This window comes from Oryzias latipes, chromosome 4 (assembly GCF_002234675.1).
Source record: "Oryzias latipes chromosome 4, ASM223467v1".
Taxonomy (NCBI): domain Eukaryota; kingdom Metazoa; phylum Chordata; class Actinopteri; order Beloniformes; family Adrianichthyidae; genus Oryzias; species Oryzias latipes.
This window is the reverse complement of record NC_019862.2, coordinates 26401875-26419429: the sequence shown is the minus strand read 5'-3', so window position 1 is coordinate 26419429 and position 17555 is coordinate 26401875. Positions and strand designations below refer to the sequence as shown.

At 42.9% G+C, this 17555-nt stretch overlaps 1 protein-coding gene across 2 annotated transcripts; it reads left to right on the top strand.

Moving 5' to 3' along the window:
- The first annotated feature begins 615 nt into the window (after window positions 1-615).
- Window positions 616-10939, top strand: fam20b (FAM20B, glycosaminoglycan xylosylkinase). Of its 2 annotated transcripts, XR_908696.3 has the most exons (11): window positions 616-803; window positions 2435-2517; window positions 2617-2923; window positions 3012-3259; window positions 3341-3427; window positions 3509-3618; window positions 6027-6198; window positions 6956-7147; window positions 9694-9753; window positions 9839-10241; window positions 10320-10939. XR_908696.3 is itself a non-coding variant. In XM_004068176.4 (10 exons), exons 3-10 carry the CDS (start codon window positions 2795-2797, stop codon window positions 10068-10070), a joined length of 1230 nt encoding a protein of 409 aa, XP_004068224.1. In that variant the 5' UTR covers window positions 616-803; window positions 2435-2517; window positions 2617-2794; the 3' UTR covers window positions 10071-10939. The 2 variants fall into 2 exon arrangements, 1 of the variants encoding a protein (XP_004068224.1); XM_004068176.4 differs by having other exon boundaries at window positions 9839-10939.
- Window positions 10940-17555: the final 6616 nt, after the last annotated feature.

Genomic DNA, 17555 nt, shown 5'->3' with positions numbered 1-17555 from the left:
TATGATTAGTGATATTATAAAGGTTCTTTGGAATGGAAAATGTAGTCATTAAAGATAAATGTTTAGATGATGTCATTTTATTTTCCTAAACATTCTGTTTGTGGATATTTTTCAAAGATAAGATGTTTTGATGATTTCTCCATCTGATTTACAGAAAGAGAAACATTAGAGAACATTGACAACACTGACAAATGGGGGGAAAAATAAATACTGTATAATATCTGTGCAGGAAAACCAAGTTAAAGTTTCATATCCCTACACAACATAAGGAGAATGAACAGGGAAGGGGGTGGGTAAAATAGTACAGTAGATTATAAATAAAATTAAGATTTCAGAGCATATTCAGTGTATTATCACTTATTTAAATTATATTTTTCAAATACATTCCAAGTTCTTTGCATTTTTTAGAGGTTTGCTGTGTTTTTTTAATTTCACAAATGAAAAGAGGTAATCAAGGTTTATATCTAGGTATATTTGCATTTATGCATATGGAATTAGGCTAAAAAGAAAAATAAATTTCTCAAAAACATCAACTTGGATCCAAGTTGAAGTCACGAAGCGAGAACCTCTCATGGGGTGTTTTCATGGCAGTGAAACACTGCCCCCTGCTGGAGCGGAGGCGGAGATGCACCTGGGTACGGTAGCTGTTCAAGCGAAAGGGCGGAGGAAAGGAAAGGGGTCCACCGAGTGGACTGAAAATGACAGTGTGACTTAGCATCCGTTCCTCTTTCAGTTTCGTAATGCATGACTTTACTGAAAACTAGTCTACGTTGACGTGTGGCCAGAAACGAATGGCTGAAAAGGTAAGCCATCCGGGTGGGCACCCACACAGACCAGTGAGTGTGCAGCTAGCGCGCTGTTCCAGCTAATAGAGTAAGGTGTACAGCTAAGCAGTTAGCTTAAGACTTAGAGTGCCGATAGGAGAAATTACGTATGTTTACCTGTGGCATTTAAAGGTTTCCAGTGCTTTCATTTTTTTTATTTTTTGGTTGCGGTCAAAGCAGGCCAGTCCGGGTTTTTTCCCCCCCTCCCGTCAATCAGTGTATGAAAGACTGATTGTCACGGGCTGCCTGCGTGGCTAAATCCGGGTCGGAACGAATTAGCCGTATTTGTGATGTTTTAGCTTTACATGTTTGGCCCCATTTGGCTTAATTATCTCATGTTATCTAATCTCGTCCGGTAACTGTTTGATAAAGTCTGTCCTCTCATTGATTTTACTAGTTTTATCGGTTGCTAATAAATATTTTAACGCCGGTTCTGACTAGTTTTCGACATAAACACTGGTTTATTCTATTGCGGCGTTTCCGCTTATCTATGATGACCGGACAGATCAGATCAGATCAGATCAGATCGATAGCGCTCAGTGAGGCACCGTGAGGTCAGGAACACTTTAAAACTGTGGGGGTTTCCGGGGAAAACGACCGGTTTAAAGACCGGAAACTTACAGCTAAAACCCGGAGTTTTTATGAGGGAACACCTCGAATATAGAAATAAATGTTTTTTTGTTTTCCCCTCACTTTTTTTGTTTAGTTCGAGTTTGCGTCTTTAATCCTGAGTAAATGGTAAAAAAAAAAAAAAAAAAAAGTTGGTCACATTTAATATATTTCATCTGTTTCAGACTAAACTGATGAGTAAATAATCCTCCAAGATGCTTACATGAAGCCCAGATTACCTTTAGGACTGGTTGTTATGCAGAATTTGCACATTTTCCAGATCCAAAATCAACATTTTTGAAAATCATACTTCTTGTATGAAATGTTAAGGTTTCATACATTGTGCAATGTTGCATTTAAATACTAGTGTTCTGCTTTGTTTGGAAGTGTTTGACAGCACAGGAAGTGGCTTTTTTGTGCAGGTTTCTAAAAAAAAGTCAGTGTTTCTGGATCTCAATGCACTTTCTTTACAGATTTCTTTTTTATTTTGTCTTTTTGCATAATCACTTTAAATGAGTAAGTTGTTACATTTATTTTAATGTAACACAAAGGCAATAATGCAGAATGCACTTTTTAAAAAAATGTTAAATCTCTTTCTTTTTGGATTTTATTTTTAAATTGGTGCATAATCAGTTCCTGTCCTTCTGGCTGTAAAACAAGGTGCAGGCCTCTCGTGGCTTGGATAATGTCGGCGTTCGTGGTTCAAAAGAAAAAACCTCCACCTATGTAAGAGTTTCTGACTAAAATAATCTCAAAAGATAATCTGTAACCAAAACTTTTTCAATATTTTTGAAGACTTTCAGAAAAATATTCTGTGTATATTTTCAAACTTGACATTTTTCATTTTTTAATGCATGTAAAGTGAAAACCTTTTGTAGAAATCGTCCAACATGGTTGGATTATTTCTAGGTCTGCAAAGCTCCACTAGCTTCTATTTCTGCCTTTTTCTATTAATATAAAGGGAAAAAAAGTGTGTAAACCAGTTTTCCCTCCTTCTGTAGATACATTGGGGTTTGTTGGCCATGATACATGTCATCTGCTGCTAGGTCACCCTCTGCCTTTGGCCGACGTCCAAACCCATCAGGTCAATCAATCATCTTTCCCCAAACATCCAATTGACTGTCCTGTGTTCTACCAAACGACTCCAGGCTTTATCTCCTTTTGTCGTTTTGTAACCCTGCAGGTGGCGCTGTGTTTACCCTGATTGCTGAACACTGTACACCTTCAGGGGGTCACACATTAAAGGGCCGGTGGGGTTGTTGGAGGTCGTGCATTGCGATGCAGCAGGGGTGAAGGGGCTTGGCTGCGGGGGACGGACACACACACGGACGAGGAGGGGATAGGGGCCGGTCAGTGTGGAGATGAAGCTCAAACAGCGCATGGTGGTGCTGTGTGCTGTGCTGCTCCTGCTGGGCCTGGCCAAGATCTTCCTGCTGGATGGTGGTGAAGGATCTGCAGCCAGCCGGCGGGATGTCCGAGCATTTCGTAAGGTCAGCATCGTGCAAGTGCAGCAGCGCTACAAGGATGCGATTCTGTATACAGTGACGGATTTAAGTAAACATTGTTGTCACTGAACAGATGGAAGCCAGCCTCTCTCTTCCTCGTGGTGCTCGCCTCACCCACACCCTTCAGTCTCCATGGGAGATTGCCAGCCAGTGGGTGGGGCCCAGGGAGGTGTACCCGGAGGAGACCCCCGAGCTGGCTGCTGTGCTCACCGCCATGAGCACGGCGAGAATAGAGCGTGCAGACGTGGGCTATAAGGGCACGCAGCTGAAAGCCTTGTTGGTCCTGGATGGAGGACAGAAAGTAGTCTTCAAACCCAAAAGGTGGGACTTTAAAATAAAGAAATAAATATGACAAACAGGGATTTGATGCCCCAAAATGTTTTTTTTTCCTGTTTTCTTCAGGTACAACCGAGACCACATAGTGGAAGGTGAACCATATGCAGGTTATGATCGACACAACGCGGAAGTGGTCGCTTTTCACCTGGACAGGTGGGTCCCATGACTCCTCCTTAAACTTAACTCGACGTCGACACGCAGCTGATGTCGACGGGCCTCTCTGCTCCTCCCCAGGATCCTGGGATTCAGGAGAGCGCCTCTGGTTGTAGGGCGACACGTCAACCTGCGAACAGAGATCAAACCTGTGGCCACTGACCAGCTGCTAAGCACGTTTCTCACACAGGGTGAGTATCTGCCCACCTCTTCATCTTCACTCACTAAAATAAACTTCTGAAAAGGAAATGCTCTCTTTGTCCTTAACAAGAGGACCCCAATTTCCTCTTAATTACTTCTTTTTAAAGCAACCTTTCTTCCTTTTTTATCTGAGGAAACTAAAGGGTGTTTGGTTTGACACACCTTCATCCCCATTCAGCTAAAGATGAGTTCATAAAGCATCATTAAAACCCTCTGAGGTGATCATTAGCTTCCCTGAGCTCGTCTCTCTGTCATAGCAAGTATGTCGAGGTAAACAAATGACTGCAGGTGGCGGACCCTTTCACACGGTATCCCTTCCTCTTCTACCACATTCATTAAAGGGGAACTCCGCTAATTTACCACATAAAGATCAGCTTGTCCGTCATAGAGACTGAACCTTTGAACATTTCTCTGTGGCTGTTGGTGGATTTTATCTGAGGGAATACATTACCCAGGGGGGGGAGGATTGGAAACATTCTAATCATTTTACCAATTCAGAAAAACCATTAAAAACTGCAGAGTTTAAACATTTTACAAATATTCAGAATGAATGTTGAAAAGTCAAAAATGAAAACATTCCTGGCAAATAGAACATTTTAAGATAAAAAATTTTTTTGATAGACATCAAAAGGTATATTTCTTTATTTAAAAAAATAAAGAAAATGGAGTGTATTATCTTTATTATCATGTGAGGACAGAATAACCTTTAAATAAAGAAGAAAAAAGTGGTACACACACCTAGGTGTGCATTTGACCCATCCCCTGGGGGAGCGGTGAGCTGCAGACGAGCCGCGCCCGGGAGGCAGTAGCGTTAACGGTCACTGGGTGATGTGAATTACTCGCCATTGATATGGTAATTGCCCCCAGTACCATTGTTTATTCCCCTCTGGGAATTAAACCCTGGATTCCTGCGTGGTAGCCTTCTACCTTACCAACCGAGCTACCCAGCGATATTGTAAATGACCTTTAACTTTCAATGCAGTCAAGTGAAGTTGAACAACTGCAAACATGTCAGATTGGTGCATTTTTTTTAACTATCTTCGGCTGGATCTGAACTTTTCCATTCTACTCCTCCTACTGATGGTGGCATTGAAGGAGCTGATTGGGTAAGCCTTAGTCATGTGCACCCGTGGGAGTCCCCCCACATACGGGCGCCGTGTGTTTTGGGATGAAGATCATTTGCTGGACTTTAAATATGTAGTTGTAGAGTTGGATAAGTTAATTCTTCTCTGAGTTCTGGTAAATCGCCTGTCCATCCTGGGGGAGGATCCCTCCTTCATGTGGGCACCCCTGAGGTTTTTTTCCAGATTCCGTTTTTTTTTAGGAGCTTTTCCTTACTGCGAATGGGGGGTCTAAGGGCAGGGATGTCAGTTTAGTTTAGTTGGTTTAGTTAAAGTTTAAGTATTATCCTATTGAATTCTATGCATCTATGATCCTTTTTGATTGTATGTTTACCTTACAAGACTTAAGAAGCCCACTGAGACGACTGTTGTTGTGAATTTGGGCTAGATAAATAAAATTGAAATTAAATGACATGTTCGAGTGTAGTCATGAAATTAGCTCCCAGAGTGATGATGAACCTGATGACACCCCCCACCACCTCCCCTGAACCAGCAGCCCAGCATTTGTGGGACACGTACTTGAAAAAGATCTGAGCTTCCAAACACTCGATCAGAATCCAGGACTGAGATTATCAGATGTTCTGACCTCAAGACTTTAAACTTTGCTGAGACTGTAGTTTGCTGTGAGATCTTCCCCAAACCGCACAATTTAAACAACTCTATGTCCCAAAAATGGTTTCTTTATCAGATGAACGTTTGAACCTTCATATTTTTGGAGTAACTCCACTGTCTGAAGAGCTTCCAACAAACAGTTTATTGTTATTATTATTGTTTTTTTTTTTATTCTTGACATTTGGAAATGAGATCTGGTCTACAAAAGATGATCTTTATAAGACAAGCTTTTACTTTCTGTATCACATTTCTGTATTTACATTCTGTATTACTGTGTAAGTACCATTCTAAGACGTGAGAATTTTTTTAAAGTTGGATAATGAAAGTTGTCTCTTCCAAAACATAAAATAACGCCTATTGTCATCATTTTAGCATTCTTTAAGCCATTGTCATTATTTACTCTCAGCAATGGGCTGATGAAAATAAGAGGAGCTTTTATCAAATATTTGAAAGTATTAGACTAGAAGTAAATATATCTATGAAGGCAGCACCAATGCAAGTGTCAGTCCCCAACATTAAAAAAGTGTTGTGGTCATTAACAAAAAAAAAAAGTTCCCCATTCTACCCTGATATTAATCATCACTGAGGTTAGAAAATGTTTCTACATTCTGTGGTTTGCATGAACTAGAATGTCCTTACAGCAGCATTGTGGTTCTTGTCTTCAGGCAATAACACATGTTTCTATGGGAAGTGTTACTACTGCCGGGAGACGGAGCCCGCCTGCGCAGACGGAGAGGTGATGGAGGGCTCCGTGACACTTTGGCTGCCCGACGTCTGGCCTCTGCAGAAACACAGACACCCATGGGGGCGCACGTACAGAGAGGGGAAACTGGCCAGGTTTGTGCTGGCGCGCAGCTGCTGGAGCTTGATTTCACATTTGTCGGCTGTAAGCTAGCGGGAACTTGTGTGAACAGGTGGATGACGGGAATTGGGGGCGGGGTTGTTGAGCGCCAACAGTCCCACCCACAGCTCAGAGGTGAATTTTTAATGAACTCCTGCAGAAACCATGTCCCAGAAAACGACAGGTTTTTATTTTGGCTAAAAACGATCCGAATAAAAAGACCACTTTTAGAATAGATCAAAAGATGATGGAAGTTGGATTTTAAATATCATTCTCAATTTAAGATCATTTATTCAGATGGATAATAATCAAAAACAAGATGATTTTGTACATTGTTGTTACATTTTTTTCTGGGAAAAAAAATTATCCTGAAAATGGAAACTGTTGCAATTTTGGTTTGGAAAATGGATTTAAAAAAAATCTTTGATCTTTCCTGTTTTCCTGTAGCTGCTGATTTTGTTTCAACATTAAAGGTTGTTTGGATGAAAGATGAAAATTCAGCTCATGCTCACTGTTAAGTAGATGGATAGCAATGATCAGCGAAATTTCCCAGCATCCTCTGGTAAAACTTGCTGTCTTCATGACAATTTGCTCGTATGACTCAGTAAAAATGATGTGTCAACTTTAAAGAAAAACTGAACAGCAAACGTCCTTTGGTGCTTTATTTTTGACAGTATTAACAACCCCCCCCCCCAGTGCGCAGGCATTCCATTTCATGTGACTGTTTAAAACTTGTTTTGTGTTGGCTTACAGATGGGAGTACGATGAAAGTTACTGTGACGCCGTCAAGAAAATGCCGCCGTACGACGCGGGGCCCAGGCTGCTGGACGTCATCGACACGGCTGTCTTTGATTATCTCATCGGGAACGCCGACCGTCATCACTACGAGAGCTTCCAGGACGATGGAGGAGCCAGCATGCTGATCCTGCTGGACAATGCAAAGAGGTGAAGGAACCGCCGTCTATCAAAGGAAAACCTCCTGGAGGGAAGCTCGCACTCACCTTGTGTTTTCTGTAACCACCACTGACTGTGAATTAGAGCTGGACCAAGTGAATGTGACGCAACCCATGGAAAAAGGCTTTTGGCTCCAACCGCATGAAGTCAGTGCAGTCTATGGTGTTTCATGGCTGCTATTAATTGAAGGAGCGCAAAGATAACTAAGCATCCAGGAACTGAGTGAGCGAACCTTACAACTGCGCAAGGCTACCCGAGCGACCCCACATTTTACAACTGCACAGTTGCAATCCACGCTCACTGCGCTCCTGCACGCTCGCTGGGTTTGCGAGCAGTGTTCAGGGGGTGTGTTTGTCACTTGGGGGCGGTAACGCCACACCAGTCACTATTCCTTTGTGATTTGGACGCCGCCATGTTGGAGCCAGGTGACGTCAATAAGCAGCAATTGGTCTGAAATCTGTCAAACTTTTCAAACGTGGAGGTCAGCAGGTTCCACACACTTTTATTGAGGCTTCTGATTGGATAGTTTTTAACTTGAATAGCTTATAATATCTTGAAAAACATTAGAATTATCAAGAAAATGTTTAAGGAAGGAGCAAGAATAGTTATTCTGACCAACATTATGACTGAGTAACGGCTGTTTATTTCTTAATGGAAGTTTGTGAGACTTTTTGGAGCCAAGGGGAGGGGTCACTCAGTCCAGGTCTGGTATACAATCAATTGTAACTACATCGAACCCCCCCAAATCCAGGAGTTGGGGGTCAGTGAGGCCTGTTTCTTCCTTCTACCTTGACAGGGAAATGCGTCCTCTGCGTTCAGTGAGTCAATGCTGGTTGTGGCTCCATCGGTGAACTGTAATCTCTGGATTACAAACCAGTTCCTGTGTGGGTGCAAATCATCGATGATCTTCCCCATCTTGGCTGCTCCTCTACCACACTTCCGTTGTTGTTCGGTGTGTGGGGGCAGGAATATTGCTGGGAAACCTCGCAGGTTGGTGCTCTGGAGCACCATGTTTGACTCCTATATTGGTTTGTTGTCCTTGTGTCCGTTTGTCATGCACCAGGTTCTTCTTTAGGACATTCTAGTTGGTAAATGAAGGATTAACAATGGATTTTGCTCAACTATATATGCAGTATGAAAAGGCAAAACTTAAATCAGGCATTTAGTTGTAATTGTAGCTTAAACTATCACTTACTGTGAAAGTTTAAAACTCTAGAAATGTCGAAAAAACAGAATTACACCGTTTCTATAAAATCATAAATGCGAATAAACACAAACCCGCCCAGCGGTAAGCTCCTTTTACGTGGGAGGGGCTACAGATGAAGCCCTTTTGGGAAATGGTGGTTGGTGATTTTACAGAGGAGCCAACAATTCGACTTGACCGGCTCTACTATCCATGAGCTGTGGGAAGCTGCGGGACCTCCTGTGGCGCCCACTGTGCGGTGCCCAAGGCGGCCAGTTCCTACCAAAAAAGAGTAAGAAATGAAAGAAAGAAAGTCATGCGACTCATTTACTTTGGAAAACGTGTTTCCATCGCAGTTTTGTGAAATGTGTCCTTTTCAATACGCCGCAAAAACCACCTCCTCCTCCAAACGCAAAAATCTTTTGTTCGATAAATGAGTTTTTTTGAAATTGTGGTTTTTCCATTAGTCAAATTAATTATCGCAAATCCAAGTTGCACGATTTCATAGTCGATGGAAACTGAGTTATTGCAGGGACACACCTGGAAACGCATACACCTGTTCTGTCAGGAACATCTTCCAATACTTTAGCCTCACTTGAAAAATGAGCAGGTTCAGGAACGAAGCTGCACTTTTGGATGGAGGAGAGTGATGAAGGTCTTCTGAACTGATGCTGATTCTCCGAAACACAAACATTAAATCAGACATGAGACTTGCTCAGAAATTGTAATTTCGGTTTCATTAACAGCAGACTCACAGCTCGTGATTTGCAGAAGTCTTTCATTTGCTTTGTAATGACGGTTTCCTTTGATGTTTTCAGTTTGTGTTTTTTCTTATCAACATTGACTCATCGAGATCCCTGGATTTGAAGTGATCATATCTAAAATCAAAACCCACCAGCGGAAATGTTCAGTGAAACTGTCGTCCATCCATCTTCTGGGCTGCAGTTCAGAGGTTCCAATGCTTTGACCGTTCCTTTAAGCAAGGCGCCTTATAATAAAACAAATGAGCAATGACTGTAAAGAAATGAATCTGCTGGTCATTTTGGAGCAAGGTGTGTGTGAAATGTAAAGACTTCTAAATATGTTGATGTTCTTAAAGTTTCGCTTTTGTCATCCTCCATTGCAAAGCAGCATCAGTAAAAGCAAATGAAAACACGTTCCGTTCCCCAGGCGCTCTGCGGAAACGCTCGGCATCGGAGTGTTGTGTGGATGAAACTGCAGCTTTGACATGCAGCTCTCAAAGCCTTTGTGTGAATGATCCGGAGAAACTGCTACAGCTCGACTAGCAGAGGCTTTCTGTGTCCGTGCACTTTGATGGATCCTCTTCTCCTGACCTTGTTCTTTCTTTCTTTAGTTTTGGCAATGCGGCTCTGGATGAACGGAGCATCCTGGCACCGCTCTACCAGTGCTGCATGTAAGTCAGGAAATGTTTACCGTATAGTTGTCAGGCCTGTTCTTTAGATAAACTTCCATTGTCTGCTTCTCTGCTCGTCTGACAGGATCCGCGTTTCCACGTGGAACAGGCTGAACTTTCTGAAAGGTGGTACTCTGAGTTCAGCGATGCGCCGGGCTCTGGCTTTCGATCCCATCCACCCGGTTCTGGCCGAACCGCACCTCGCAGCCCTGGATAGGCGTCTGTCTGGAGTCATAGCGACTGTGAAGCAGTGTGTGGAGGCGCAGGGACCGGACAACACTTTGATAGAGGACCGAATGAACCTCCCACACCCTTAGAGAGGGGAGGAGGAGGCAAGACGGGGGTCCTGAGGGGAGGAAGAATCAACACGTAGGACCAAAGACGGCCTCATCTCTTTATTTTTTTTCTTCTGGCAAAATGAGGGATCTTCTCAAACGTGACTACTTTGCAAAAACTCAGGACCTTAAGCAGTCAAGACTGTATCTACTGTAAGGACTGTCCGTTTCATACTACTACTGGATTTGGTGCCAACTTCTTCCCAGAAGGTTTTTTTTTCTTTCTTCTAGGAGACAAAGGAGGAGAGAGTCCAAAAACTGCCTGAATGAATGAATCAAGACTGAACCCTGAGCAGAGAAAAGACTCCTCATGTCCCATTAGTGTACATATTTACCTGCTGCGGAACAGTGCCATGGCATCTCCCCATTGCAGAAAAAAACTGTAAGGCGTGCATGTTGGGCCATATTGTGCCGTTTATGAGAAGCTAGTGACTTGAATGGGATAGAAAAGGGGGTGCTGCTGCTGTGTGGGTTCATCTCCAGCATTAAACTAAGGTCTGTTTTTAAATTTGGTTTTCTCAGTCATCCTTCCCCACTTGAAAGGGCCAGGCCCCTTTCAGAAATGTGTCAGGCGGCGGGCGCCGGCCTCTCGCCATGCAGCTTTCAGGCTGAGGGGCTTTCGTTTTGCTTTTCCTGTTATTGTTTGGACGGCGGCGCGTTAGTCATCGTTTCTGATGTGTCAGAGTGTTTCTCAGACACATCTCACCGCTCGTGGATGCTATCGAGTTTATGATGACCTGAAAGACTCACTTTCTGTAAACCACATTGATTTATTTCCAATTCAGATTGAACTTTTATTTAAGACGTAATTTATTAGAAATTAAAAAAATAAAATAAATACAGAAGACTCACTGCTTTGTTTGTTTTTTAGCTAAGCATTTACCTTAAGTGATGCCGTTTTGTTAGAACACTGAGGATGAAAACCAAACACCATCATTTCTTCACAGGAGGGTTCACCTGAGGGCTTGTAGGATGGGGGGGGGTTATTTGACACCTGGGAGGAAGTGGTTCTACCTCGTCTTCAGCTCTAATCCTGAGAAGACAAGAACAGGCAAGAGTTTCACCTCAGTTCAAGAATCTGTCAGGATGTGTGTGGGCTGCTGATGAAAAAAGTGACATCACGCTGTGCATCCAGAAACTCGAGACTTTCCTTATCTTTTCAGAGCACTTTTCACATTGAAATACCCATCATCTTTTCCAGATGGCGAGAAAAATGTCACCCCCCCCCCCCCCCTAAATCTGAAGATTTGACACCCGGGGACATCCCCTCCCGAGCATGTGTGTCTTCGTCCTTTGTGGTGGCATCATGGCGATATAACGAGGGCGGTTTGAAGCTGCGTTCTCAGCCGGGTTTTCTAACACTCGTCGTTCCGGATGAGGGACAGCTTCACTTTCAAACCATCTGGCAGGTGTCCCCCTCCAGCAGATGTGTCTTTCTCGCACACACCAGATGATGTAGGACACCTGTTTTGTCAGTAGCCACCACCTTGGGACAGAAATGAGAACGTGAAAACCCCAGTGTAGATCATGTTGGGGCATGTTAGATGAGCACTTCACTGTGACTCAAGATGAGCCAGTTTTCCTTACATCTTACACAAGAAACAGACATTTTTATTAAGGTTAGGTTTATTTTTAGTCTTATTCCTCCCTCAAAGCTGCTCAGTTTGACATATTTCAGTCCAATTCAGTTTAATTTATTAAGTCGAATATTACAATACAGTCGTCCCTACAGGCTTCACACCAGTAATAATCAGTCATAAAATACAAGATCTGCTAAACTAAACAGACTAAGCTAAACTAGGCATCTCTGCCCTTCTCGGTGAGGAAAAACTGCTAAAAATAAACAGATTCCAGGAAAAAAAAGAAAGAGGAAACCTCAGGGATGTCCACACCAAGGAGGGGTCCTCTCCAAGGACAGAGAGGCGGTTTACCAGTGATCTTACAGAAGAAATGGTTTATCTAAGTCTACGGCTGCTTGTTTGAATAGTGTAGCAGATAGGCGTCATCCAGATGGAACTGGGGGACAGCTGGGGGCGCGAGACGAGCCAGAGGCCAGGTCTATGGCCAAGTACGGCAGCACAGACGATCCAACTGGAATCTGGAATCACTCCCGCTCCCCCGATGGGGAAAAGAGGGACAACATGAATCACTGCACCAAACAGACGCATGGAGAACTGAATGATAAATGATCAAGAATAGAGTACAGAAACCCAGTGAACCACACTTTACCCAGCTTCTAACTTCTAGCAGCCTACTAGCAATTACAGTAATTGTTTTAGTTATTGTGCAGCAGGGATGCACAGAGGCGCTCTTGCCTCACAGCAAGAAGGCCCCGGGTTCAAGTCCTGGCTGGGGAACCTGAAACAACACCAACTGACCTTTCTGTGTGGAGTTTGCATGTTCTCCCCGTTCAAAAACAGGCCTCATAGGTTAATTGGTTTCTCTAAATTGTCCCTAGGTGTGAATGTGAGTGTGTATGGGTGTGTGATTAGTTGCCCTGCGAAAGACTGGCGTCCTGTCCAGGGAGTCCCCAGCCTTTGCCCACGAGTGGGTGGGATAGGCTCCGGCAGCCCCGTGACCCCAAAAGGGACAAAACGGGTTCAGAAGATGAATGAATGAATGTTAATGGTAAATTGCATGTACTATGGCACCAATAGCCGATGTTAAAAAAAATAACAATAATTGAAAATCTTCATTTTTAGGATATAAATTATAATACAATATACCGTAGTATTAATCTAAGCAGGGTGATTGGGCCGCCCCGGCCTGGTTTATGGAACCATGGTCCCTCTGCGGAGAAATAAGTATAATGGATGTAATGAAAATGATCATTATTTCCCCAAATTTCATTACAGTAGGTGAGGTAGGGGAGCCATAAGTTAAATATTCTCTGATTACTAGCTAGCCTGGCAATAAGCTGTCTGTCCAAAGAGGAATGTTTCAAGTCTAACTGCTTTTCAGCAGCTCCTCCTGGTGTGTGCTGGCAGTGTGCACATTTTCATGCAGCTGCAACCCAAGTATCAAATATCTGAGGGTCAAGTTTTCAGGATGACCCTTGAGTCTTCTTCAGCAAACAGAAACCACCATTTTTGTGGAAGACTGAAAGTCCATAACCGGATCACCAGACTCTGACTCACTTCCAACACCATCAACCTACAAATGAGGCAGCAGGTCAGTCGCATCTCAAAAAGGAGAAGCCATTGGTAAATTTGAACCTGAAAGAGAAAGTTTTAATAAAAACCCTGGTAGTGTCCATGACTAAACTCAACTGAACAGGGATTCTGAGGTTTTGATGCTGTTTCCTGTGTTGATGCTTTGCTTTTGGGGGAGTTGAGGGTTTCCTGAAAAAGGGAGCAAAGGTGCCGCTGGTCTCATCTCCGGGAGACAGCAGACACTTGAATACTTGAGGTGATTCAGGCTTTGACGGTACAGTTTACATAAGCTGGGACCAATTCTTTTCACAAATTTCAAACAACTCCACCAATTCCTTCTAATTAAGGAAGGTTTTCAACAACAAAAAAAAAAAAAAATAGAAGCTGTGAACTAAGTAACAATGAGATTGCCTTGAGTTCAAGTAAAAATCCCAGAATAAAACCTAGAGACAAAGCAGTTGCTGTTCCCTAAATAACATTTCACAAAGTCTTGCTTCAATTAAGGTCATCTGAGAACTCAAATGCATTAGATCAAAGGCGACAAGACACGTAAACTGAAACGTGACTTAAAAATAGTCTAAAAATGCCCTTCAGGAGTGAGTGTGAGTGTGTGGTTGTCTGCGTCCGTCTCCAACTTTCCCTTTTCGGCTCAACTCCGTCTTGAAAAGATCAACAGGCTCTGACAATGCAGTCAATCAGGTAGAAGTAATGGATGGATTCATGATTTTAGAATAACATTTTTGAGGATCAAAAAGTAACGGATAAACAAATAGACCTAAAAATACAGAAAACCACGTCTATAATGGTTTCAAAACTCATGTGATGAGGAAACTGAAGCCACGTTTCACCAAGGGGTGGGCAGATAACAGCCCGGCGGCCATATCTGGCCATATGTTAACCCTAACCAAATGCCACATGAATGCAGCTTTTCTCTAAGTTTGCATTTTTCCGTGATGGACATCAACCCATGAGAACAAAAGCTCCAGAACAAAAAAAAAAACTCCTGAATCATCTGTTTTAAAATAAACATTTTCACTTTCAATCAAAACTAAAGCATGTTTTCATCCAGATTCAACGCTGTTTCTTTCTCTAATGAGGTGGATCACCAACATGTGCTCCTGGTCTGGTCCTTCTGTCAGATTTTAGAACCCTTTGTGGTACATGAGTCAAAACGTTTGGCCACCCCTGATTTAACCTTTTACAAAAGAAGACAAACCAAAAGGGAAGTAAAAGCAAACCCCAAATCAAACCAAAGGCCAGCATTGCAAAGCTGTCCTCTGCAGAGGACATTTCGAAACCTAAATATCTCCTAAATTCTGAATGAACTCCTTTTGGTGTCTATAGAGGACATTTGCAGCTTTCCAATTATACTAAATGTAAAGATGTGGGGCTTCGGGAGTTGTAGTTTTTGTAGATTTAAACATACATGACCAGACCATATTTTCTAGTAGTCAGGAGGTTACGATGCTTTATTACTCCAAATATTCTCCAGACTGATCTGTAAACCAACATGAAGCTTAGAATGAACAGAGTGGATAAAGAAGATGGATAGTTCTGAAGAAATGTGGCCAGTTTGTAAAACCAAGCAAAGACAGCAAGTCATCTACTTTAACCAGTGGCTGGTCTCTGTGGGGATTTATTATTGGATTGTTGTGTCACATTGAATGGATCCAGCCAGATGTGCGCATCATTGAGCTGGTGGGGACTTGGCGCTTTTGGCTTCCTAGAAGTATGTGTCCCTCGCTAACCCCCCCCCCTCCCCCCGCCCCCCGCCTGGGCTCCTCCACACGTGTGCGCGAGGTCAGCATGACAGTAAGTGAGGCGCGCGTTAGTCAGCAGCGCAGCACAGAGCTCCTCGGCGCGGCAGCCCGTCAGCCAATCAGAGCTCGGTGCGCCGTTTCGGCTCCTCGTCCCTCCATCACTGTGGGAGAAACGCCGCTCTTCTTGTCAACACTTTACAGCGGACACACCCCTCACCATCACCCACCCACGCGACCAAATAAAGCTCAGATTATGCGCGTTTTCTCCCCCATTGATCTGCTCTAGCCCGCGGGGAAACCTCAGCCGTGATGATCATGATGCAAAGCAGCGCGGATCCCGAGGGTGGCCGCTCCATGCCCATCCACCGGAGCAAGAAGACCCGCAAGCTGGCGGTGCTGGTGGTCCTCCAGAACCTGCTGGTGGCCGCGTGCCTGCTGACCACCATCTACCATTTCTATTACCGAGAGGCTCCGGAGGTGAGTGCGCCTTGTTTCGCCGGTTGGACCGCGTTCACATCGGGCCAGTGGAAGTGAAGCAGAATTAGGATAAAATTAGGACTGTCAATCAATGTGAACTAATTATGGACAGAAAACGGTCAAGCTGCTGTTACACTTTCTTCTGAAGCAAAAACACATTCAAATAAGTAAAAAAAAACATTTTAAACTGTAAAGCTTAAATTACAGCATTTTTGATCTAACATCCTAAATATTTATAAAAGTAAAACAGGCAATGCTTTACCCACATGATGAAACAACTATTAAGAGTGTCATTAGACTTTTTATATTTATTGTACCATCTATTTCTTTGCGCTTTGCGAGAAAATCTTCAAGTATTTCAGACTGACAGAAAAAACTAACATTGCTGTGGTAGAACAATGCTTTTTTTCTCTTATCTTTTGTATTTATTCTTATAATAATCAATACAGTGAAGAACATAAAAGAAAAGAAATTCTTCACATTAATAGATCTACATAGTGATTTAGAGCATCCAGTAGTTTGGTGCAAACTTTTCTTCTTCTTTTAGACTGTGCTGATTATTGTCCTTGTTGTGTTCTTCTGTTATTAATCATCCTCTGTGAGACTTTCCCTGGTTTCAGTTAGCACATCAGAGCTTTGTGACCTTTTCAAAAAGCTCTTTCACTGAGCAACTTTTTTGATCTTTGAGTCATTCTGGGAGTAAGAGGGGGCAACTAAAATCAGGAAGGCCACAATCAACAACAACCAAAAAAAAAAAGACCACATCTTAACATCGTTTTGTATTTTTCTCTTCTCAGGTGTCTCATGATGCTGTATACATTCAGTTTGAAGGAGTCACCGGTGAGAAAAACTTAACATTTACTTGGAAAATAGCTTAGTTTTGATAGTTGTGTGAAGATGAAAAAAAAAAACATACAAATAGTATGAAGGTAAAAATGTGTCAAAAAGAACGCACTTGTGAATTTGATTTGAGAATTTGTAATATACCTTCATAAATAGCCTCACTCTTGTTTGTACTCTTGCAGGGCTCCACAGAAACGGCACGGTGAAGTTCCGTGACATCTACAGGAGCCACATGGTTGAGTGGAAAGAAAAAGACAAGATCTGCATCAAATGTGCCGGCCCTTACATTTGGCACATGGATGTGTGCTATGAAAGTATGGGACAGGAAGCCACAGGAGCCACAGGAATGCTTTATCTGGAGGTGAAGCGGAGCGAAACACCTGCCAGCTCCTTCACGCTGAATGCTACTATGCAAGCAATCTGCAGGGGGCTCCAGAGTGTTGTGTATCTCAGGAAGAAGGAGGAGGCAAGTGTGCGTTTGTTGTGCTCCAAACAATTCAGGATCATCAACATGACCATGGGTCTACATTATCTACTCGGGGAAAGAGACATGATTTGTTGAGAAGACTGACACCTGGACTGTGGGATGAAAGTGCTCTTCTGCGATGGCACACTGAGCCAGACTCACACTGATGGCACGGCTGCTGAAGACAGACCGTTCTGCTCCAACTTTCGCCGAATCTTATACTTAGAAATCTGGTTGTGTGTGACCAGTCCCAGGCAGGAACTGATAATTGCTGTTTGGGGACGCAGACCTGATTTTATTCTATTGATTTTAATTGCAAAATACATAGATAAGAGAACCAACAACGATGTTCTTTCTTTAAAACACGTGCCTCTGTTATTTTGAAACACTTGTTTTTGTATTGAACCACTCAATTGCTGACTGTAACTTCATCAGTCACACTGAAAGCTCAGGATCAAACAGCATTTTTATGGCTGGATAGTATTCCAAAGGTTCTATAAGTTTGGGGAAAAATGTCCATTGAGCTGGAACTAAAGACCTTTTAGTGTCATTGCTCGAAAATAACCTACAGGGGCCTGATTTTAGGTTACTTTGTGTTTGTTGGACATTGTCTTCAATCCTATAGGTGCCCTGTTTAAGCTCAGGTCACTGACTGTTAAGAGGTTTTGATGTGCTCCTCAGGTGCTTTTCTCGTTTTAACGGAGAAACTGAACACTTTGTAATTTATTTCAGCTCTCCAGTGAAACGGAATGATTGTATTTGTTATTGG

Coding starts and splice junctions, on each gene's coding strand:
- fam20b (XM_004068176.4), top strand. CDS start 2,795: ATGAAGCTCAAACAGCGCATGGTGGTGCTGTGTGCTGTGCTGCTCCTG. Junction 3,260..3,340: donor GTAGTCTTCAAACCCAAAAG/GTGGGACTTTAA, acceptor TGTTTTCTTCAG/GTACAACCGAGACCACATAG. Junction 6,199..6,955: donor AGAGAGGGGAAACTGGCCAG/GTTTGTGCTGGC, acceptor GTTGGCTTACAG/ATGGGAGTACGATGAAAGTT.